At 35.7% G+C, this 26,325-nt stretch overlaps 1 protein-coding gene across 4 annotated transcripts in view; it reads left to right on the forward strand.

Annotated features, from left to right (window-relative positions):
• The first annotated feature begins 3,314 nt into the window (after positions 1-3,314).
• adcyap1r1a (adenylate cyclase activating polypeptide 1a (pituitary) receptor type I) overlaps positions 3,315-26,325 on the forward strand; it is a 48,748-nt gene continuing 25,737 nt past the window's right edge. The window contains exons 1-3 of one of the 4 annotated variants that reach the window (XM_048163901.1): positions 3,315-3,561; positions 5,780-5,883; positions 10,660-10,765. In XM_048163901.1, the coding sequence (XP_048019858.1) occupies positions 5,788-5,883; positions 10,660-10,765 (202 nt within the window). In that variant the 5' untranslated portion in view covers positions 3,315-3,561; positions 5,780-5,787. The remainder of the gene's footprint in view (positions 3,562-5,779; positions 5,884-10,659; positions 10,766-26,325) is intronic. The other 3 variants (XM_048163903.1, XM_048163904.1, XM_048163905.1) reach the window with 3 other exon arrangements.

The raw sequence follows: 26,325 nt of genomic DNA on the forward strand, positions 1-26,325 counted from the left end.
AGAGAGAAAATGAATAGTTGAATAAAGTCGTTCTTTTGTTTGTTTTTTTCGCACGAAAAGTATTATCGTCGCTTGAGAAACGTACGGTTGAGCCACTGTAGTGGCATGGACTATTTAAACATTTTCTTCACTGACTTTCTGGACGGACAAGTTTGGTTGGGCCCCCTTAAAGCCAATGGAGGAGTATTCCACCGCTCATATTTAATCACAAAAATATTAATTTGTGATCCGAAGATGAAAGAAAGACTTACATGGTTGTATCAACATGAGGGTGAGTAATTACTGACAGAATTTTCATTTTTGGGTGAACTATCCCTTTAAGCGCGCAGGCTTCTATACACCAGTACCATTTAAAAGTTTGGGGTCAGTAGGAATTTTCACTTATGCTCAACAAAGCTGCATTTATTTGTTAAATTTATTTGTAAATATTATTACAATTTAAAAAGTCTTGAATATATTGTAAAATGTAATTTATTCCTGTGATCAAAGCTGAATTTTCAGCATCATTACTCAGTCTTGACTGTCACATGATCCTTCAGAAATCATTCTAATTGGCTGATTTCCTGCTCAAGAAACATTTATTATTATTATCAATGTTGAAAACAGTTTAATTAATGATTAATATATTTGTGGAAACAGTGATATATTTTTTGAGTATTTTTTAATGAATGGAAAGTTCAAATGAACAGTATTTATTTGAAATATAGAAATCTTTATAAGATTTTTTGTTCAGTTGAATCTTTACTGAATTAATTTCTTTAAAAAAAAAAAAAAAAAAAAGAAAAGACATCAAGACCTCAAACTTTTTGAATGCTGAATGTTTTTCCAGAACGAGAGACAACAGCACAGCTAGACAGAACTTAAAGAAGACAACACTCTCTTATGACTGATCAGAGACTGTGAAGCCCAGCCGGACCGCTGTGATCTGCTCCGCTTCTCTCCACATGATGAATTCCTGCTTGTCCAGATTGAACAGCTTCTTAATTCTTGGCTTCAGTGGTGGAACAAATTCCAGCTCATACATCAGCCATTTCTAAAAGAAACCTCAAGTCCCTTCTATAACTAGACCTCACACAAACACACAAATGCACTGCTAACAAACTGTAATTGTTACATACAGTAAACCCATGTGTTGGTATGAAACATACAAACTAATTTTAACTTGTCAAATGACAGTATAAAATGATTTTTACTTCCATTGAGGCATCAATCATCTGTGTTGAATAACAGATGTGATTGATTGCGTTTAATGGCTAGTGATGGTACTTGTCTTTAAGTGATCTTCAGTGATGATAAATGATAGTGATAAATAATAGTGTGTGATATGGACGAGTGTAAATAGTGTGATGGTTAGTTTTGACAAGTGATGGTTTACTGATGTGAGTAATGGGGAATAATGTTAGTGCTGGTTATAGATGGTTCACTGATGGGGAATGATGGGGTGTGATGGTTTATTAATATGAGTGATTTTCAGTTTTGAAGAGTGATATTTGTGATGGCAAATAATGATGAATAATGGTAGGACTGATCACTATAGGTATTGGAGTGCAAACCACAATTCGAAACTTGCAAAACAGTCTTCAAAGAATGATTGGTGAAAAAAATGTGAATAGTGTTCACTGTTGGTGAATGATTGTTTATTAACATAAGTGATGTTCATTGTTGGAGAGCAATATTAGTGATGATATAAGTAATGGTAGGATTGTCCACTAGTTAATGGATTGTAAACCACTATTAAAAACAAGCAAACAGTCTTCAAAGAAACTGCGTTGAATGCATTATGCTGATTGGTGAAAAATTGTGAAGTGTTCACTGTTGGTGAATGACGGTAAATAAAGGTGAGTGATTGTTTATAAAGGGGGTATTGATTATGATCTCACTTTTTTAACTTTAGTTAGTGTGTAATGTTGCTGTTTGAGCATAAACAACATCTGCAAAGTTACGATGCACAAAGTTCAATGCAAAGGGAGATATTTTCTTTTACAGAAATCGCTTTTTAAGGACTACAACAAACGGCTGGTAGGGACTACAACAAGCTTCTTCACAGGTTGGTGACATCACTAACCCTAAAATTGACATAAACCATGCCCCCGGGAACACACAACAAAGGTGGTGAGGTCATGTTGGGCTGCTTTAGAGAAGAGGAAGAGTTGTTGTAGTAGAGTGTTGTTTTCATGCCGTCATTTTACGCCAAACTGCTTCACAAACGAGGGTCAATTCAATGCTGGATTTGCACAAAAGATTAACATGACAGTACATGCTAGTTGATGAGTTGAATCAACTCCACAACAACTACATAAATTTATCCACTAACCATTCAGAAACGTCCAGTTTCATTCTAAAAGTTGTAACTTCTTCCTGAGTCTCTCCATCAGTGTCGACTCCGGTTTGAACAATGTAAGGCTGAACACCGTTACTAACAATCCTCATTTTGGCTGCGTGAGATTCTCCAGCTTTGTTGTTGTTGAGCAACCGAAGTGCGATCTGTTAAAGCTCCACCTTCTTCTGGAAAGTGGCCGGAAGCAGCAGCTCATTTGCATTTAAAGGGACACACACAAAAATGCTGTGTTTTTGCTCACACCCAAGTAGGGGCAAATTTGAAGCTATAATAAATGATCTGTGGGGTATTTTGAGCTGAAACTTCACAGACACATTCTGGAGACACCAGAGACTTATATTACATCTTGTAAAAGGGGTATTTTAGGTCCCCTTTAATATAAGTGATGTTCAGTGTTGGAGAGCAATATTAGTGGTGATTAATAATAGCTGGATCGATAGTTAATGGATTATAAACCATGATTAGAAATTCGCAAAACATAGGAAGAAAAGAAATTAGTGAAAAATTGTGATCATGTTGGAGAATGATGGTAAGTAATGGTGAGTGATGGTTCATTTATATAAATGATGTTCAGTGTTTGAGAACAATATTAGTAATGATAAATAAAAAAAAATTGTCGTTTATAAACCACGATTAGAAACTCACAAAACAAAGAAAGACAAGAAAATGCATTGAATGCATCATGCAGGTTAGTGAATAATTGGGAAGTGTTCCCTCTTGGTGACCGATGAATAATAGTGAGTGATGGTTTGTTTCTATAATTGATGTTCAGTATCGGAAAGCAATGTTGATTATGAATAGTCAGTGGTAGGATTATTCACTAGTTAATGGATTATAAACCAAAATTAAAAATCCACAACACAAAGAAAGCCATAAAAATGCATCGAATGCATACTGCCAAATGGTGAAAAATAAAGTGTTGACTGCTGGTGAATAATTAGTGTCTGATGGTTTAATAATGTGAGTTATGTCCTGTGATGTTCAGTGATGCTGGTGTTTCTCAGTGCAGGTGATTGTCAGCAGCAGCAGAGACTGTGAGGGAATCACCGAGCACACACACGAGCTCTCTTCACTCCTCTAGTGCTCCACAGACCTTCATTACTCCAGTCTGTCGATGTAAGACGCGGATGACAAAGTTGAAATCGCAGGTGAACGAAGCGAACCGTCCATTTGCTGAGGTTATAAAGAAGAAGGAGGATTATATCGCGTGCCATTCTGTGATGGTGAGTTTGCGCTTCTTCGCGTTTCTTCAGTCATTGATCGCAGTCTAGCGCTACAGAGATACATTGAATGTGGGCGACCTCCGTTCACAATAATACGATTGTCAACGACGTGTTTCTCATTCGATTCACGCGTGTTTTCTAAAGACGGATTCGTTAATCATTAATATACGATGAGTGAATATTCAGAGATTATTGAGCTTTGCTTGATAAATGTTCAGTTGTGTAATTTTAAGATGATTTCTCTGGGTTATAATGTAGCGATTCATCCACATCATCACTTCAAAATGATGCATTTTAATGCATCCAGAACATTTTGTCGCAAATATGAGCTGTTTTTTCTTCACATAAACTGTACCAAGCTTGTCCAGAACATTTCACAACGCAATTAAAAAAATAAATAAAACCGAAATTGCAATGACAATTCATCACGTTTCAATTGACTGTAATGCAGAAAATATGAATAAATTATTTAAACAGTAAGTTATTAATACATTGATGCTGTATTTGTTGTGCTACCTTTATAGCCTACTGATCTAAATAAATAAATTAAAAAAAGATGTCCAGACAGGATGATTTCATTCACTCTATTTCAGTAATGAGAATTTAATGAGAACCATCATTAAGAATAATGAGAACTACAGCCAAACTCAGAAGTAAAACATCTTGAGGCTTAACAATGGCAACTAGGGAGGAAAAAATAATGCAAATAAAAAGAATGCAAATATCTTAAAGTGTCATAAACATATTCAATAGCATTATGCATTTTTTTTTTCTTTTGGGGTGAAATATGATCCAAACAACAAATGCACCTCATGAACCAAACTCATGTGTCTCGAAATGTTGCCAGTGTCATTTACAGCAAAGCACCTGTGTAAAGCCAATAATCAACCAAATTCATGATGGATTTTCTCGTGCATTAGGTCTGTTGTCTCTCTCTAACGCCTCATACCATCATCAGTAAATCAATCCAGATTTCTGCAGTGAATATGAAGGCATGCAGTGAGTCACAGCACACGTTAATGCTGCCTTCACATCCATGCAAAACAAATCTAACCACTGCATAGTCCCTTTCAAATGATTGCCTCAGAACGAATCAGATTTTCAACAAAACAAAAAGTGCATGTATAGTAATGACCTCTATTTTATTCAGCATCCTTACACACTTTTGACCTTGTAATGTTTTGGTGTTATGAAATGTGATGCTTTTCTCTTTGTGTTTCAGTGTTTCTTTTTGCTTAGTGGAAAAGATGCCTCACCATTAATAGGATACAGCAATACAGTAGATCACAATAGCAATAGCATTATAAAAATATACAAGAACATACAATGTTAAACGACCGCCGTTATTATTGCCAGATGCTGTTTTGCCTTTGCTTCAAGACACAGAGCCCATTCAGAAGCAGAGCCGTGTTCAGCCCTGTGCTTCTCATTATGATGGTTATCAGAGCCTTAGTCTGTGTTTTGCATTCATAAAAAAACCTTCTGTTTGATTGACAGTCAACTGTCTTTCTCTCCTTGAAGTGCCTGTTTGCATCCCATAGGGTTACAAAAATAGCATAGAGAGGAGTGAATATGCAACATTTTGAGAGCTCGGTCAATGTAAAGCATTCACATGCAGCCAGGACAAACCATTAGAGGTTCACACTGTGAAATCAGATGCTTTTCCTCTGAAGTCGCTGCTGTCATAGAATTCTTGTTTTTCTGATCTTGCAAGATAGGAGTTCTGCCGTTGCATGTAATTGAATCTGTAGTCGGTCTTGCAACAGAAAATGTCTATGTGTCTGTTTTAGTGTGTTTTATTCACTGTGATTCATCCATTTATTCCTTTTTTTGGGGGAACTAATAAAGATGAGTAAGACAGCGGGGGCTCGGAGACCGCTCACCATCCTTGCACAGGTCTCATCTTAAGGGATTTTATACCTCCTTAGATTCGCTGTGGATCAGTAAATCTGGTCGACACACATATCCCGTAAACCCCTCCCTCCACATAGTTCCTGCGCACTTCAGAGATTTGATTATTTGAGATGGGGTTGTATATAATAAAGAATGTAGGGGTGATTCAGTGATGGGTTGGTTTTGTTGTTATAGGTCCAGACTGAACATCAGCTACTCTGGTGCAGTATGTTATGATGTAGCCAGTAGTACTGAAGCAGTTCTCTCTCTCTCCCTCTCTGTGTGTGTGTGTGTGTGTTTTAAAACAATGTACCTTCTCTTTTAGGCTTTATAATGCTGTGCTTGAGATCTCTGGGAACAATCGTGAGCAGAATGCATAGACACATGGCAAGAGCGCCCTTCCTCGTCCTCTTCCTCATCATCAGCCTGGTAAGAGCAGAGACGGTCATATATTTGTGTGTGCTTTGGGCCTGTATTGTCATAGATTCACATGATTATATTTTACAAATGTGAACGATTAGTGAAGTTTGATGTGGCAAGCATCTATGGAAGCTTGTTTCCGCCACTAAATAAAAAAATTAAAAAGGTAATTGCGACTTTTATCTCACAATTCTGAATTTATTTCTCAGAATTGTGTGATTTAAACTGAAAATTGCGAGTTATTAAGTCAGAATTGCGTGATACAACTTTAGAATGCAATTCTGACTCTTTCTCACAATTGCCAGTTTTTATCTTGCAATTCTGATTTTATAACATGAAATTCTGACTTTATATCACACAACTCTGACATTATATTATGCAACTGTGACTTTTTCTCTGAATTGCGAGTTTATATCTCGCAATTGACTTTTTTTTCTCAGAATTGTGAGTTTATTCTGACTTTATTAACATGCAATTGCGAGTTATATAAACTCACAATTCTGAGAAAACATGTCAGTCTTTTTTTCCTCACAATTGCACATAACATGCAATTGCGAGTTTATAACTCACAATTCTGACTTTAGAACTCACAATTCTGACTTTATATCATGCAATTCTGATAAAAAAGTCAGAATTGATATAAACTCGCAATTGCAAGAAAAAAGTTAGAATTGTGAGATAAAAAGTTGCAATTACCTTTTTTATTTTTTATTTCATGGCGGAAACAAGCCTCATAAGAATCACTATTACAGTTGCTCATTTAAAGTTCAATTAAAGTAACCTTCGTTATTAAACATTGGGTGTTGTGATTTCTCCTGTTACACCTATTTAGAGACCAGAAAACCCCAGAAACCAGCTTCCAATGTCCTAGCGACTGCCAGCATTATTTTAGTATATTTATATTCTATTATAGTTTTATTAATATTTTGAATTAGCATTTATTTCTACATTTTTATTAGTTTTTTTAGGTTTAATTTTTATTCTTATTTCAGTTTTAGTTCAGTTTTAGTCTTTGTTTGTTTCCATTTTCTAGTTTATTTTTTTTAGTCATTTTAGTGCTTCAAGTTAAATTTATTTCAGTTAGTTGCCAAAGCAACTTTTACAATTTTCGTTTAACTTTTAATGTAATGCTTATATTTTACTTCAGAGTGATTCAGATTAACAAAAAAAAAAAAGTTTTTAATAATTTTAGTTTTAGTTAACGATAATATCCCTGGCAACCACAAAGCAACACATTAAAAGCCACTCAGGACACCTTAGAAACAGTATAGTAAAACACACTGGCAAAACACACTAGAATTGTGAAAGGGCATGCAGAAAATGTAAAAAAATAATTCTGTTTTAGTGCCACCACCAGTTTCCACATGCATCAGAGAGGTTGACATTTAAAAAATAGAAAAAAAGTAGAAAAACACATCTTGTGGTTTTAAAGATACCTGCAGCTACAGTTATATGAAAAATGTTCTGTTAGTTCTTGGTAATTTCCCTACAGCAAGATAACAAGAGCATCTTATCTTGATATGTCATCTGTAATTGTCTTTTTCAGTCAAAAAAAAAAAAAAAAGATTGCCCAGATGTTGCTCTTTCATATCTTGAAAAGTATAATGGAGTATGTAATTTGATTGAAATATTCACTTTGTCCCAGATGTTTCTCCTAAAATTATAGACACCAATGAGACAATTATTAACGTAAGAACACAGAGCTATAGAATGAATGTAGACAGATCAGATCATTTAGTCTTGGAAGACTTTGATGAGAAATGTTTGAGTTCATATTGAGATCTCATTGCGCACTTCCATAATTGGCAAATCCATGCGTGAGATATTGCTATCTGAAACTCTAATTGGAAATGTGAGATTACGGTGTTCTTTTTCTCAAGAGAATCATCTGAGAAGCAGGAGACTATAGCAGAATTCTTGATGTCTAGAATAAGATTTGAGATCTTTGTGATTTTTCTTTGTCCTAAGACAAACAGTATGTATGGCCACTGTTGTGTGTGCATGTGTATTTTCTGAAGAAGCACAGTATTTCACATTCATGTGTTTATTGATAAACTGAGTAAAATGTATCAAAATCTAATGTTTGAGTCTACAAATGCCATAGATTTACAGAATCCAGATGGCTCAGTGTGGTCAGCAGCATCAAAAATTGAACCATTACTCATTGAATTATTTTTGTTTCTGGGAAGATTTTTATTTTTTTTTTGGACTACAGACAGCAGACAAGATATTTTTAGATTGGAGATTTTGAGGTCTGAACCCTGACCCATCCAATTAAGGCTTAAATGTCCCACTGAAGGCAAAACTAATGGTTGGTGAGGAGGACAAAAATATAGGCCTATACAAAAAGTGTATATATCTAAACTATTTAATGCTTCATAGTTGTGGGTAATATACACCGGTAGACAACATAACCCGGTAGAGATTTTGGAGATTTTGTCTCATATAGCAGATTAATTCATGTGACCTTGTCGTGCTGCGGCATCATGAAAGCTTATCATTTGCATGTGTTTTTAAGCATTGTGGTTAAAAAAGGTGATTTTTATCCGTTTTACCACAATAAGCAGTGAAAAGGAACTCCTATATATCCTGTCCGGGAGACAGTTTCTGAGCGTGCACATAAAGCCACTGCTCATACAGCGTGTAAGCGACTTATTGGGCTTGAACGGTCAAATACACACACTTATGTGTCAAAATACCCGTCTTTACTTTTGCGAGTCTCTTATTGCTATTCAAGAATAATTTGGCAGCTCAGTGTCTATTACAGTATGCAACATAAATGAAAGAGCACAGATGCAACAAAAAGCTTTAGGAAAAAAATATTTTCATTACTATAAAGTGATTTTACAGGAGATAAAGTAGTTGATCTTACAAGAAGAAGAAAAGCTCAAAAACCAAAGAACTAAATATGAAATGTGTATTCAACACAGTACAGTATATATTTGCCATCCTCTGCAACTTCAGCCAAATTTCATTACAGTATACAATACTATAGCAGGTTCTTGGTCTTCTGACAAAAGTCTTTCTCTACCTTCCTTAGGCAGTCATCTCTCAGTTCTGCAGCACATGAAAAATAAAACGGCTACAAATAAATTTGACAATCACAAATTTGAGGGTATGCATGTGTTACAGTTTACTGAAATTTCTCTCATATGAAGTACTGTTACTGTGTACTGTAATTATACTGTATGTGTAAGTAGTATAAAACCCTGTCGATTATTCTAGGATGCAATTTCCCAAGCACAATCACCTGTGCTCCTGTTTGTATTATCCCGATATCCCGAGATTCTGATTGGTGGTTCTGATTGTGTGCTATTTGAGTTTACATAGTGACATTTGAGTTAAATATACTATGTGTTTGTGTTTTCTATATGAGAACATGGTTAAACCACTGTAAAATAAGGGCATTTTTGTGTAGAGATTTGCAGAAATCATTAAGAAAATTGGAATGTGTGTGAAAACACGTGAAACGTGTTTATAGTTTTGAGAAATGAATAAATAGTTTAGGAAATTGTGTCAAATGAATCAGTTATAGTGTGTTAGCAATCGAAAAATACTGTAATCAAACAACAAAAGACAACGAGAAAATCACTCACTGCTCATGACTGAATCACTTTTGTAACTTTAGTAAGAATAAATGTATGTTTAATTTACAAAGTGAAGATATGCAGTGTGTTTTTGTACTTTTAATATGTTATTCAATTTTTTATGTAATTTTTTTTTTTTTTTTAGTGCTTGAAATTTTTCAGGTTGGTCTATTTCATTTGTGTCTTTGTTCTATTGTAGTTTTGTCCTATTGCTTGTAATTAGTTGCTTTGTTCTTATTTTATCACTGACTGTTTACTTGTCTTCTGTAAGCTTGATTAGTTCTTTTTTTCTTTTTTACTTTGGCCTGTATTAGTTTTTTTGCGATATTAAAATTGGTGATGAGAATTATGAAATTTCAAAGATTGTGATATAATAAAAACCTCATTCAAAGCAGAAATAACTATATTGTGATATATCATCGTTATTGTGAAATAAAATTACTCATAGCGTGATATTAGATTTTGGTCATATCGCCCACCCCTAGCTTCATATTACATTCGAAATTGTAGGATTTTCACAGAACAATGTTTCAGTAACCACAAGATTACAAGTTACTCAGAGTGTGTATTTTCACTCAGTTGCAGGAGGAGGTAACCATAGCAACAGTTGGCTACTCGAGTGCTTTCCATTAGGATCAATGGAGAGTACATCAATTGATTTGGAACTTTATTATAGATTTAAATTGACCCCCATCAATTTTGCTGTATAATTCTCTGTATAAGACTCTATGTCTTCTTGTTGGTTACAAATAGATATTTGGTTAGACGTGGACTGGACAGTGATATCAAACCAGTCGCTTTTGAAACGTAGTAGCTGGTTTGGTGCTGGTTCTAAGTGGTCTGGGACAACCTCTAACCAGCTTGATCCACCTAAAATAACCAGTTTTAGCTGGATTTTTACAGATGTTGAAATTGAATTCTACCCATATGGCAGAGACAGAAATAACACAACTTCTATAAAAGATAATGTCTGTGAAAGTTTTTCTTTTATTTAACCCCAGAGGGGTAAATAGACTGTACCCACACAGATTTTGCACGTCTATTTTTCATCTTGTTTACTGTACATGCAGACCCATTGTTAGTGGAAACATTTTTGCGTGATTTTATAGCGTGAATTCATCTTTTCCGCTGCTGCTGTTTGTTGTTATTGCTATGTTGTTCTGGTTTATTTATGTTTTTTATCTGTTTGTTGTTCCAGATGTGGCCCATACATTCAGAGATCTCCAACTGTGTCATCAAGCGTGAGGAGGAGAGATGCTTGGAGCGAATCGCGCTACATGACCCCAAAGATGACGAAAAGTTTGGTGAGAGAGAGCAAAGACTATGGTCACGTTCACACAGCAGCAGAATACGGCTGTCAGTCCTGCATTTTTGTCCTTAATATGGTTACGTACACACACAGTTCAGTTATTTACGGGAGTGACGACCGCATTCTAGAACAGACCCTTTTCACAGACTGTGATGACGCATTTTAACGGTCATCAATATCGTAAATCCTGCAAAGTTTTTTATATTTACATTTTTTAAAAAACACATGGACATTTATAACACTATACTTAGTATTATATTACCGTTGCATCAAATTACAAAAACCTAGTTAACGCTGCTGTGAGGGTGTTTCTAATACAGCCTCTGGGGAAGTAATGGTAAAAATGACATCTTTCTCTCTTCTGACTGCCATTATCAATTGCTTTTTCTTTTTTTTTTCCTCCTTTGAAAGTTGTGAAAACACTATTGTGGAGTTTTTCTTTAACTATTTGAGCAAATGGAAACACAAAAAATATATTTAAAGGTGCCCAAGAACCAGTTTTTACAAGATGTAATATAAGTCTAAGGTGTCCCCTGAATGTGTCTGTGAAGTTTCAGCTCAAAATACCCCATAGATTTTTTTAAATTAATTTTTTTAACTGCCTATTTTGAAGCATCATTAACTATGCACCGATTAAGCGTGTGCAGCCCCTTTAAATCCTCTCGCTCCCCGCCCCTCAAGCTTTCGACTATTATACAGTGCATTTACAAAGTTCACACAGCTAATATAACCCTCAAATGGATCTTTACCAAATGTTCGTCATGCATACTGCATGCATACATTGGATCATGTGAGTATTGTATTTATTTGGATGTTTACATTTGATTCTGAATGAGTTTGAGGCTATGCTCTGTGGCTAAAGCTAACATTACACACTGTTGGAGAGATTTATAAAGAACGAAGTTGTGTTTATGAATTATACAGACTGCAAGTGTTTAAAAATGAAAATAGCGATGGCTCTTGTCTCCGTGAATACAGTAAGAAACGATGGTAACTTTAACCTCATTTAACAGTACATTAGCAACATGCTAACGAAACATTTAGAAAGACAATTTACAAATATCACTAAAAATATCATGGATCATGTCAGATATTATTGCTCCATCTGACATTTTTCGCTATTGTTCTTGCTTGCTTACCTAGTCTGATGATTCAGCTGTGCACAGATCCAGACGTTAATACTGGCTGCCCTTGTGTAATGCCTTGAACATGAGCTGGCATATGCAAATATTGGGGTCATACATATTAATGATCCCGACTGTTACATAACAGTCGGTGTTATGTTGAGATTCGCCTGTTCTTCGGAGGTCTTTTTAACAAATGAGATTTATATAAGAAGGAGGAAACAATGGAGTTTGAGACTCACTGTATGTCATTTCCATGTACTGAACTCTTGTTATTCAACTATGCCAAGGTAAATTCAATTTTTCATTCGATGGCACCTTTAATGTATTCTCTCATTCACCACTATAGAATTTTACCCAACTATGATGACTTCCACTTCTGAGAAACCTGGAAATGTGAAAAGGGTCTACTGAACTCACACCCGTACATTTTCAGAACTCACAACTGCATTCTCAGAAAACACGTGCTGTGTGAATGGAACGGGACTGATAAATAGTTGTCTGTCACGTCATACAGTGCTAATGAACCGCTCTGGGCTCCACAAACGCGTGTCTACCGTGTGTTGGAGGTTTTCATGTGTGGTTTCATTAACTTACATCGGCCGAGATATGAGGGTTTTAGATCCAGCAGAGCTGCTCCTGTCAGTGAAAAAAGTAATATCCAAGATGCCAACTGAAACGTCTTATCACTTTTAACACCATAAAAGCTGCAAGCTCATCTGTCAAATCTTTATTAAAGGGGTCCTTGATAATGATTTAACTTTTTTAACTTTAGTTAGTGTGTAATGTTGCTGTTTGAGCATAAACAACATCTGCAAAGTTATGATGCTCAAAGTTCAATGCAAAGGCAGATATTTTTTTTTACAGAAATCACTTCTTAAGGACTACAACAAATGGCTGGTAGGGCTACAACAAGCTTCTTCCCGGGTTGGTGACATCACAAACCCTAAAATTTACATAAACCCCGCCCTCGAGAACACACAACAAAGGGGGCGAGGCCATATTGGGCTGCTTTAGAGAAGAGGAAGAGTTGTTGTAGTAGAGTGTTGTTGACATGCCGTCATTTTACGCTGGACTGCTTCACAAACGAGGGTCAATTCAACGCTGGATTTGCACAAAAGATTAACATGACAGCACATGCTAGTCGATGAGTTGAATCAACTCCACAGCAACTACATAAATTTATCCACTAACCATTCAGAAACGTCCAGTTTCATTCTGAAAGTTGTAACTTCTTCCTGAGTCTCTCCATCAGTGTCGACTCCAGTTTGAACAATGTAAGGCTGAACACCGTTACTGACATCAGTATTTTGTTCTTGAAAGAAGTCTCTTATGCTCACCAAGCCTGCACTTATTTGATTAAACATACAGAAAAAACAGCAATATTATGAAATATTATTACAATTTAAAATAAATGTTTTCTATTTTAATAAACAGTATTTCTATAAAAAATTAATTTATTCCTGTGATTCAAGGCTGAATTTTCATATTGTATTTGTGGAAATAGTGAAATCATTTTTTCAGGATTCTTTGATGAATAAAAAGTTCAAAAGAAAATAATTTAATTTGAAATAGAAATATTTTGTAATAATGTAAAATTATTTACTGTCAATATTATTTACTTAAAGGTGCCCTAGAACCCCTTTTCAAAAGATGTAATATAAGTCTAAGGTGTCCCCTGAACGTGTCTGTGAAGTTTCAGCTCAAAATACCCCATAGATTTTTTTTAAATTAATTTTTTTAACCCTCTGGAGTCTGAGGCTGATTTGGGGCCTGGAGAAGTTTTGACATGCCCTGACATTTGTGCTTTTTTCATTTGTTCATACACACATTAATGAAACAAGTGTCATTACACTGTATTCAGCACAAACTAGGCTACCATAATATGTGAGGAACATGTATGTACATGTTTGTGTTTTTGAAGGAATAACGTTTATGCGTGGTTATTGAAAAAACAAAAAACTTAAGTCACTGAAATAAGGCCAAAAAAAGTATATTAAATCTGTGTTCATAAGACTTCTGGGTATTGGAGGTTGTAGACTAGAGTTTTTGCTTCAGAATTATGTAAAAATTATGCTGCCTACTCCTTCATATAAAACAATATATTGATTTAGTTTTTGTAAGTCACTTTTTGTCAAGAAACACAGTATGCATGGAGGCGTGAATGATCATGAATAATGGGCCATTTACACCTGAGAAGACAAAAAAATCTAATAATAATGACCTGAAATGACTTGCATATTAATGAGGCCTTTGAGTCAGGTAGGGTGTGAAAAAACCCTCTGTAATCATGTCTCAGCTCAATTAAAAAAAAAATGGTATTCTATTATATTCTTTAAAATATAATGTATTTCTGTGATGCAAAGTGTCTGAACAATTATGTTACCTCTATGGCATTTCATATAGGCTTTTAGCTTAAAGCATTCACATTTGGAGAAATATTGATGGATTCTTATATGTTTGTGTCAAATTTCTATACAGAGGAGTAATATTTATTCTATATTTATTCTATACATCATCACTATGAGTGCTGGATACAATTCATACTTGCAGCCGGAGGGCGCTCTGTACACCTTTAGGCCACAAATCCATATAAAGAAGAAGAAGAACCAGAAACTAACTGCATGTCTTCTAGAGTTCGCTAACCATGGTTTACAACAACGCTTTAACATCCAGATAAACACTTTTCAAGACAATGAATACACGATTGAGACGATGAATGCATGTATTGACTGAATTTGCGTCTGAATAGCGCTGGCTCCGTGGGCGTGGCCGCATTAGCAGATAATAGGGACTTTAAGCAACAGCCTCTGGTGGAACGGCAACGGCATTCTGGCGTTCTAGTGCGCATGCGCAACTTTAACTGCTACTTCGCGACGTTCTACTGTAACCGTCTACTACGCAAGAACAGCTGATTTGCCGTAGTCGCTACTACGTGACATATTAAGAAAGTTAATATTATGTTTTATGGTATGTGACATTGTAATTGTCTCTGTATATAAATAAATACACAAAGCAACCATTCTCTTGCTTTTTAAAATCACTTTCTTTCTTTGTATTTTGTCAAATGATTAAATTATCCCCTACGCCGTCCTCTTTACTGTTGCTTAGTGATTTTTGCGTTCTTTAGCTACAGCACTTAACCGTTTACTTCCGGCTGCCGTTGCCGTTCCATCAGCAGCTGTTGCTTAAAGTCCCTAATGAGCTGAATCACGGATTTCTGACATGGCTCTCTTTTCATACAGATTACATAAACACAGAAGGTTTGTTTTCGATTTGACTTGCACGATTTAAAACCTGACATTTCAACGTTTCTTTAGACATTAAGTTTAATTTTTTTGTCATTCGTATTCACTAAGTTACAGTTCATTTTCTGAGAACTATCAGATTGGACTTTGTTCAGAGGGAGACAAGAGATCACGCTTCATGTTAGTTTTCTTTATTTTACAAAAAGCACAGCATTTTGTTTTTACTCTGAGTGTACACAAATGAAAGAAGATATTCAACAGATTAAAATGGTGTATAACTCTTAATTGTATGTGCAACATTGACGGAGTATTTTGAGTCTCTTTCACACCGGTAAGAAAAAAACGCGGTGGTATCGCCGGCGATACCCTCAGACCTCAGAGTGTTAACTGCCTATTTTGAGCCATTATTACATATGCACCGATTAAACATGCGGCCCCTTTAAATCTCCCGCTTCCCCGCCCCCGCGAGCTCTCAATTGCCTTAAACAGCAAACACAAAGTTCACTCAGCTAATATAACCCTCAAAATGGATCTTTACAAAGTGTTCGTCATGCAGCATGTCTAATCGCGTAAGTATTGTATTTATTTGGATGTTTACATTTGATTCTGAATGAATTTGAGGCTATGATCCGTGGCTAGCGGCTAATGCTACACTGTTGGAGAGATTTATAAAGAATGAAGTTGTGTTTATGAATTATACAGACTGCAAGTGTTTAATAATGAAAATAACGACGGCTCTTGTCTCTGTGAATAAGTAAGAAACAATGGTAACTTTAACCACATTTAACAGTACATTAGCAACATGCTAACAAAACATTTATAAAGACAATTTACAAATATCACTAAAAATATCATGATATCATGGATCATGTGAGTTATTATTGCTCCATCTGCCATTTTTCACTATTGTCCTTGCTTGCTTACCTAGTCTGATGACTCAGCTGTCCACAGATCCAGACATTTTGCCCTTGTCTAATGCCTAGATCATGGGCTGGCATATGCACACATTGGGGGCGTACACCCCGACTGTTGCGTCACAGGTGTTATGTTGAGATTCGCCTGTTCTTCGGAGGTCTTTTAAACAAATGAGATTTATATAAGAAGGAAGGAAACAATGGTCTTTGAGACTCACTGTCATTGAGACTCACTGTCACTGTCATTTCCATGTACTGAACTCTTGTTATTTAACTATGCCAAGATAAATTCAATTTTTAATTCTAGGGCACCTTTAATAATAGTATTCATTTCTTTTTAAAAATGACTGACCCCAAACTTTTGAACAGTTACTGTAAATTATATTAAGTCACTTTGTATTTTAACAAGCTAAACTGGGGCACATGGAATGACAGAAAACACATTTATTAATAAATCTCATTAGAAAAAGTGAAATTTTTGCATACATTTGGCTTTAATGGACTGTTGAAGAGCCTGTAATATGTCAGGCGGGGATGTCAGGGACCATGTGAGGTACTCAAAGAACTGCTGAGTCATTTTTTTAAAAACATATTCATTGAAATGAACAACTTGATCCAAGAAAATGATTGGGAACAGTTACAGTGCAGCATATCATGTAGCATGTATTCCATTCTATTCTTCATAGCTCCTTCTTGCTATCAGTCCTTCTTTAAAGTGAAATAGTCATGATTCTCCATCCCTTCCTCACCAAGTTACTGTAACTAGAATGTTCAAATTGCTCACCGTGCACTAAATGTGTCATCCCTCCCTATAGAGGTATTCAGGTATTGTGGTAAACAGGAAGCAGGGCTGTGACACCTGTCAGCAATTACAGAGAAGAAAAGTTATTTTTGTGAGAGCTGGAGGACTCATACAGCAAGATGGGGATTAATGGGCTGAGAGAGGAAGAGGAAGATAGAGAGAAAGCACTTTGACTCTGACTCATATGTTTACAGCCTCAAGGACACTCCAGATAGTTCGGACTGTTTGGAGCAGAAAATAACAGATTATATGGTGAAAAACAGCTTTAGTTGCTAGAAAGACTAAACAGAAAAAAGTTTTGTATGTGGAATTTCAGTGCAAAAACCTGCATGTTATTCAACAACCATCATGCGCTGGTTAAGTTGCATTACAGCTTTTCTGTTCAGACATCAACAGTAAATAAGAGTTTATTTCAAAAGGCAAGCTGTTTGTTTCAGAGTCTGTTGGTTCTGGATGTTTCTCTTTAGATTTTTTTCTGATGTACAAAAATGGCAATCGCTTTACTTAAAGCCTTTATAATGCATTATAGAAGTATTTTATGCCTTGTAAAGCACCTTATAATAATGCATTATATGATCTCATGAATAATTGAAACCACAGTTATCTATTCATTACAGACACCTTTAGAAAGTATAATGCATTAAAGGGGACCTATAATGCTCAGTTTACAATATGTAATATAAGTCTCTGATGACCCCAGAATGTGTCTGTGAAGTTTCAGCTCAAAATCCTCCACAGATCATTTATTATAGCTTGTCAAATTTGCCCCTGTTTATGTGTGAGCAAAAACACACAGTTTTTGTGTGTGTCTCTTTAAATGCAAATGAGCTGCTGCTCCCGGCCCGCTTTCCAAAAGAGGGCGGAGCTTTATCAGATTGCATTTCGGTTGCTCAACAACAACAAAGCTGGAGAATCTCACGCAGCCAAAATGAGGATTGTCAGTAACGGTGTTCAGCCTTACATTGTTCAAACCGGAGTCGACACTGATGGAGAGACTCAGGAAGAAGTTACAACTTTTAGAATGAAACTGGACGTTTCTGAATGGTTAGTGGATAAATTTATGTAGTTGCTGTGGAGTTGATTCAACTCATCCACTAGCATGTTAATCTTTTGCGCAAATCCAGCATTGAATTGACCCTCGTTTGTGAAGTCCCTACCAGCCATTTGTTGTAGTCCTTAAAAAGCAATTTCTGTAAAAGAAAATATCTCCCTTTGCTTTGAACTTTGAGCGTCATAACCTTGCAGATGTTGTTTATGCTCAAACAGCAACATACACACTAACTAAAGTTTAAAAAAGTGAAATCATAATCAACCACCCCTTTTAAACACATTACAAACAACAAATTTCAGATGCAACAAGGAATCTGTAAATATTATAATGCAATTTAACTTTGGTGACAATTACCTATGGTAAGATATTATAACATACATTATGAATACCTTTATAATGCAGCATAAAAGGGCTTGAAAGGTGTTATTAAAGTTTTTCCCAACAGTTTTAAATTGAAAAAGTACTATGGAGTGCAAAAGAAACTAGCAATTTTAACAAATTTGATGTATTAGGAGGCAGAATGTTCGTGTGTTCAGACACATCTCCTTTTTCAGTCTCACTTCAACCCCATTAAATTCTTGGCAAATTTTAGCCATCCAATCAGCATCCTCTGGAGGCGGTTAAGCTAATTAGTCGACAATAGTACCCTCAACCGCAACGAAGAGCAACATGCTTACCAGCAGAGAATTAGGAGTCAGTTTCATGATATGCGAAAACCATTAAAACTGCAGTAATTGAAGACCTTGTTAAACTGAAATCTCTTACTGGTGAAGAATAATGTTGTAGCTGCAAAATACTCATCAGAACAGAACAGAAGTCAGTACAGAAACCAGCAAGTTACACCTTTGAATGCATTTGATCAGTTGACACGACCTAACAAACATCTTTTGTGAAATATTTAGTTTGAAATGTGTGCTTATGTAATCTTTCTTTAGAGTAAATGCTCCTTTGGTTTGATAGTTTGTGCATATAATGCGGTGACATTTTTACGTGTGACTTTAGTGACCGAATACTTTTAGGGGCCATGCGTTTCTGAAATGGTCCGGAGTATTTTGGAGGAATGACCTCTGTGTGCAGCCTGTTTACATCTGCTTCATTGATCCTCGTCCTCTCCTGTTCCTTAAAGCACAGCGGGCTCATTGCTGCGCAGACAGAAAATCGTTCAGCCGGAAATAAAACAGCCACGTTTGCAAGAGGGGGAAGAGAAAGAGATTGACAGATGTAGACAGAAAAATCAAGTGTGTGTGTGAGAGAAAATGCGACAGAGAGAGAAAACAAAAGAGACAGTGAGCGAGAGCGATACTGGTGTCATTTGGACCGTGAGCGTAAACAAGACAACACAGCTACAAAATCATCAATTTTGCTGTCTGTTGACAAATCGTCACCTTGGAATTATAAGGTTCTATCTGAATATTTGTCAAAAATGAGTTATTCTGTGACAACTTATTTAAAATATGTGATTAAGTTGTTTACATTTTGGGACTTTTTTCATAAAACAAAAAGGGTCTATCCTCAAAGGAGTATGGAATGCAAATAATTTTGAAGTTCAATATCTCAAAACTGCTCAATGCAGATAAAACCATGGTTGGTGAAATATACAAGCAAGCAGTATCTACTATATATTTTTTTTAATGATTTTCTATTTGATTCATTATTTGATTGGGCTGACAAACTGGGTTATTATTATAACTGAAACTAAAACTATAAAAAAAAAAAATTGCTACCTGAAATAAAATATACCAAAACGTATACTTATTTTATTTCAACAGTAACACTTTACAATTTGTTAACATTAGTTACTGCATTAGTTAACATGAACTAACAATTAACAATACTTCTGCAGCATTTATTCATCTTAGTTCATTTTAATCTCAACATTTATTACTAAAATATACTTAAAATCAAAAGGTATATCTGAATTAACTAACAGGTAATAAATGCTGTAAAAATATATTGCTCATTCTTAGTTCATGTTAGTAATAACACTGCTACCAAACAAGACATTTTACATAAAATAGGGTTGAAAATGGCAAAAAAAAAAAAAAAAAAAAAAAAAAAAAACACATTTTGTCAAACGATAACATTGTTATTTTAATTTTATTCATATGCTGTTATAATTTTATTATATTGTTATAGTATTTATTAATATTTTGAATCGGCTTTGAATATGTTGGCCAATGCTGTCACCTACATATTATTTTTTCCACTCAATTATGTCATAATAACAAAGTGTTATTTTATTAAAACGACATCTTTTCTTGAAAAAATTGTGTTATGTCATAAAAACGACATCTTTTCTCGTAATAACAAACGACATATTAAGGAAAAAAGTTGCACCTGATTATGTTGCATGCACCGGGTCAGAATTACGTTTTTGAGAAAGAGAAAAAAGCCCCCAGATAAATTGATATATCAGTCTCATTTTATTATATTACATTCAAAAATAATGTAAAATACCAGTAAAATCTAAATGTACATTATAAACATGTATTTTAAGTTATTTCCACAACAAATCATTTAAATTTAATGGTATTTAATACAAAACAAGAATGAAAAATATAAGTATAAAATAAACATTACAAACAATATTTATTTTTCTATATATTTGCTTTAGCTTTTCAGATGCAGAAGTGTGCTAAAGGCACTGATCTAAGCTATATAAATGATCTATTATAGATCACAAAGACATATTTCTTACACGTGACATACAAATATCATCATTATTACAAGAAAATATGTTTTTATGACATAACATCGTTATTACGAGGAAATATGTTGTTTTTTAACGACATATCTTCTTATTATGACATAATTGAGTGGAAAAAAATAATATGAATGTGGCAGCAATGCGCCACTGTAATTTTAGTGCTTCAACTTATTTATTTTAGTTGCAAAGGCATAATTTCCAATTTTTACTTTTTTTTAACTTTTAAACTTTTTTTTAAGTTTAAGTTTTTCATCTAATACATATACGCCTGGTTTCACAGACAAAGCTTAAGCTAGTCCTAGACTAAAATGCATGCTTTAGCTGTTTTATCTGAAAGCAACTTGTACTGACATATCTTAAAATATATCAGTGCCACTGTTTTGACTCTAGGTTCACACCAGTAATGTTTTTTTTTTTTTTTCTAGTGTACATTTATAAAAGCCACTTAAATATCCTAATTGAGCTAAGGTCTAATCCTGGTTTAGGCTAATCCCTGTTTGTGAAACCAGGCCATATTTTATTTTATTTCAGCTGTATTTCAATTAGTTCACTATTTTTAATAGTTTGGATTTTAGTTAACATTTCATACTGAATGCTCCTTTGCATGCTATTTTTCAACAATAGTAAGCATAAGTAAATGTATTCATTTTCTTACAGTTTATATTTGTGTTGTATAATCCTTTATGAAATGTTCTTTACTACGATTGAAGCTCTAATGATGTTTATGCTAAACCAGCCGTATGCCCTTTGGGCTCATGACTCATCAATGACGTCACACTTTAATTAGTCTTTGAGTCCAATCGGCAAAATCTCACCAATAAATCTGATTACGATCTAGCATTGACCTTTAAAGCAGTGAGTCAGTCTCTGATCTGAGCAGATGTGTTCATATAAAGCTGTTCGCTTTAGAGAGTTTTCAGTAGAAATGATTCAGAGAGTCAATATTCCGTATCAATATGAACACTTTTATCTGTGTCTGGTTAGTTCGCTTTTCTTCCGTTTCTCTCTTGCTCTCTCCCACTGGTTTAAAGAGCTCTCGTTTGGCCTTTCATGTAATTGGCTTTGTGTCCAGACTGATTTGAGATCTGTGCTACCAGACAGACAAAAACTAGTGCTTTCTACTTTCACTTTGCATATTCTCTCGCATATAGAAAGAACAGATAGGCTTTCTAGGGAGAAACTGAATGTCGCTCTAGAGACCCTAATCAAACTAAATGTACAGCGTTTACTAAATCGGACTCTTGGCTAAAGTAACTATGACTTCATTCCATCCTGTGAACAACAGGATGATTCATTGTTCTTTTCTCATGTGATTTGGCAAAACAACTAACCACATGTTCATGAATTATGTTAATATATGTTTTCACTGATCAATTCTGTACAATGAGCTGTAGAGAAATGTTATTTTTCCATGGAGAGTTCCCAGACGAAAATTATTGCTTAAGTGTTGCTTCAAATATGATTCAAATGACACAAATATTCAGTAAATGTGAAATTAATCTGGGGTGTGTTTCACAAAAGCACTGTTAGTCATCTGGGTGCAAGTTCCTGTTATCAGCATTGTTCAATGATTTGTTTTTTCCTGCTGTAGTTCAAATGAACATTCACAAAGTTGTGTGGTTGGAACTACAGCTCTCGTACAACCCTCTACAGCCCTGTTAATAACTAGTTTTTTTTGATAGAATGACATGTGGACTTAAATTGATCATGCTCTTGAGCAAATAAGCAAGATAACTTGCAGTACATTCTAAATCTTTCATTACAAACATTTACAAATTCCATTCTACATCTTTTTTTGTTAAGAGGTTTGAAGAGTGCGCATGTGCATAGTTCTTGTTGTTTCTCTTTCCTTCAGCGATTCTGTTCTTGTTAACAGCAGGTGTTCATCACTAATGCTCAATCATCACTTAATTAATCGCTTAATTATCTCATTAACTTTAAAGGGCACCTATTATGCAAAATTCACTTTTACATATTGTTTGACCATAAATGTGTGTTGGCAGTGTGTGAGCAAAACCACCCTAGAATGAGAAAAATCCACCCAGTGGTTTTTTTACAATCTCAATAATTCATAAGCACTGTCTCAGAACGCCCTGTTCTAAGATTGCTCTCACTGTGACGTAGAATTGCGCTAAGCCCCACCCACGTGGTTTGATTGACAATCTGGTTTTGGCATAGACCCCGCCCTCGGTGATCGGTCAACCATCCTCCATTGTTGCAACGACAGCCGGTAATGTCTCCTAAGAAACATAAGTGTTCTGTTGTGGGATGTAATAATGAACATAGTAGTTTTCACTTACTTCTGACATCAGAGCCACTGAAAACGCAGTGGATGGATTTTATTTACGAAGGAAAGGCGCCACTCAAAATTCCAAAATACGTTTATGTTTGCGCGAATCATTTTTTGACTGACTGTTTTGAGAACGAGGGTCAATTCAAAGCAGGTCTTGCTTCAAAGTTAATCCTCAAGTGTGGATCGTTGCCTACTGTTCGCGATCCAACGTCACCTCCAGAAGAAGTAAGTGTATTTAATGTTTTTTGAGCAAATAGTCATTTCAGTCGATGTCAGCCAATTCAATAACAAATGCGTCTAAAGTTGTTGTCGTCGTCGTAGAATGTCTGTGTATATAATTTAAACCTTGTTTGTATAGTGTGTATCCACACGTATATATATATTTTTTAAAGATATTGTATTAAAAACTGTGTATGTTTACTTAGCAAACGTTATCACAGTATTTGTGTTTGTAGTTTCAAAAAATTGCGCGAACGTTATCACAGTGTGTGTGTGTGTGTGTTGCACATCCATAATTGCAAAGGGGACGCGATTAAAACTCTATAAGTACATAAATGTATCAAATAACCATTCAGAGACGTCCTGCTCCATTCTCAATTGTGTTTCTTCTGCCGGAGTCTCTTCATCATCTGGGTCTGATTCCGGTTCAAACATATACGGCTGAATGCCATACAAAACAGCGGGTCTCTCACTCTCAGCCATTCTGCTTCTACCCTCTGTTTATTGCCATAGGTATGCAAGTTACGCCCTCATCCAAAGGCAGGGCGGGGATATGCAGCTCATTTATATTTAAGGTGGTACACACCAAAACAGCTCTTTTTAAAACAGGCCCCCAAAATGACATTTTCAAATGGTTATAATAAATTAACTGTGGGGTATTTTGTGCTGAAACTTCACAAATACATTCTGGGGACACCCAAGACCAATATTACATCTTGTAAAAAGGGGCATAATAGGTGCCCTTTAACTCTGCTTCAGTGTTACTTTAACACTATAGAGAGGGACCTTATGAAGACTTCAGATGCAAAAGCCTCTAAGTGCCATCTGAAATTTTCTTCTAAAATAAGCATTTTTATCAAGCTTGTATGTTTAGGTTCAGTGATTACACTTTAATGGCAATTAATAGGTCCTTTTCATTGCCATTTAAAGGTGCCCAAGAATGCTTTTTCACAAGATGTAATATAAGTCTAAGGTGTCTCCTGAATGTGTCTGTGAAGTTTCAGCTCAAAATACCCCATAGATTTTTTTTAATTCATTTTTTTAACTGCCTATTTTGGGGCATCATTAACTATACACTGATTTTTTCAGCGCGCCGCCCCTTTAAATCGCGTGCTCCCTGCCACGCGAGCTCTCGACTATATTACAGCGCATTTACAAAGTTCACACAGCTAATATAACCCTCAAATGGATCTTTACAAGATGTTCGTCATGCATGCTGTGTGCATACATCGAATCATGTGAGTAAATTATTTATTTTGATGTTTACATTTGATTCTCTATGAGTTTGAGGCTATGCTCTGTGGCTAACGGCTAATGCTACACTGTTGGAGAGATTTATAAAGAATAAAGTTGTGTTTATGAATTATACAGACTGCAAGTGTTTAAAAATGAAAATAGCGACGGCTCTTTCCTCTGTGAATACAGTAAGAAACGATGGTAACTTTAATCTCATTTAACAGTACATTAGCAACATGCTAACGAAACATTTAGATAGAAAATTTACAAATATCACTAAAAATATCATGCTATCATGGATCATGTCAGTTATTATTGCTCCATCTGCCATTTTTCGCTGTTGTTCTTGCTTGCTTACCTTGTCTGTGCACAGATCCAGACGTTAATACAGCCTTTCCTTGTCTAATGCTTGAACATGGGCTGGCATATATGTAAATATTGGGGGCGTACATATTAATGATCCCGACTGTTACGTAACAGTCGGTGTTATGTTGAGATCCGCGTGTTTTCCGGAAGTCTTTTAAACAAATGACATTTACATAAGAAAGAGGAAGCAATGGGGTTTGAAACTCAATGTATGTCTTTTCCATGTACTGAACTCTTGTTATTCAACTATGCCAAGATAAATTCAAATTTTCATTCGAGGGCACCTTTAAGTGAAATAACTGAGCATAAACAAACAAGCTTGATAAAAATGCTTATTCTAGAAGAAATTTTCAGACGGCACTTAGAGGCTAGCCTGGTGGCCAATCCTCTCTGATTTTATGTTCCATCTGTAAGAGCAGAGTGTCAAAGTTGAATAAGCAGAGCTGCACAGCTGTACATAAAATATTGCAGTCCACACAACATAATGGGAGACATATCAGAGTTTAAAAGATGACAGATTGTTGGTGTGCATCTCACTGGCTCATCTGTGACCAGGACAGCAAGTCTTTGTGGTGTATCAAGAGCTATGGTATCCAGGGTAATGTCACCATGCCATCATGTACTGTAGGACGAACCACATCCAACTGTGGATGCAAGAGGAAGCTCTCTGAAAGGGATGTCCAGGTACTAACCTGCATAGCTGCCCAGCTCACTGCAGAATAAAATGCACACCTCTACTCTCCTGTTGCCACCAAAACTGTTTGTCAGGAGCTTCACACAGTCAATATTTATAGTTGGGCTGCTATAGTCAAACCGTTGGTCACTCGTGCCAGTGCCAAATGTTAGTTTCAATGGTGCCAACAGTGCAAATCTTGGACTGTGGACATTGTGTATTTTCTCTGATGAGTCCACCTTCACTCTCTTTCCCACATCTGTGGGAGTTACAGTGTGGAGAAGCTCCATGAGGCTTAACACCAGGACTGTTGCTGCCCAGAGTGAAGCATGGGATGGATCAGTGATGGTTTGGGCTGCAATATCAATCCCTACTGTGCTTGATGGGTGCATCACTGCCAAGGACTACTGAACCATTCTGCAGGACAATGTGCACCTGGTTCAAACATTGTACCCTGAAGGGTGTGCTGTGTATTAGCTTGATAAAAGACCATACACACAGCAAGACAGAATGGTTTGATGAACATGAAATGATCTTCCATGGCCTGCACAGTCACCACATCTAAATGTGTTTGAGCCACTTTGGGGTATTTTGGAGGAGCAAGTCAGAAAATGTTTTCCTCCAACAGCATCAAATAGTGACCACTGTTCTGGAAGAGGAATGGCCCAGAATCCCTCTGGCCACTGTGAAGGACTTGTATCTGTCATTCCTAAGATGAATTGACAATGAATTGAACTAACAACCAGGTTTAAAACCAGGTGTTTCAGTTTCATTGTCCAACCCCTGTATGTATGTCTTCATTCATTCATTCATTCATTCGTTCATTCATTCATTCATTCATTCATTCATTCATTCATTCATTCATTCATTCACAAATTTATTTAGTTTGTATTTATAGTCTTTATATTGAGACTGGATAGTA

This window comes from Megalobrama amblycephala, linkage group LG17 (genome assembly GCF_018812025.1).
Source record: "Megalobrama amblycephala isolate DHTTF-2021 linkage group LG17, ASM1881202v1, whole genome shotgun sequence".
In the NCBI taxonomy this organism is placed as follows: domain Eukaryota; kingdom Metazoa; phylum Chordata; class Actinopteri; order Cypriniformes; family Xenocyprididae; genus Megalobrama; species Megalobrama amblycephala.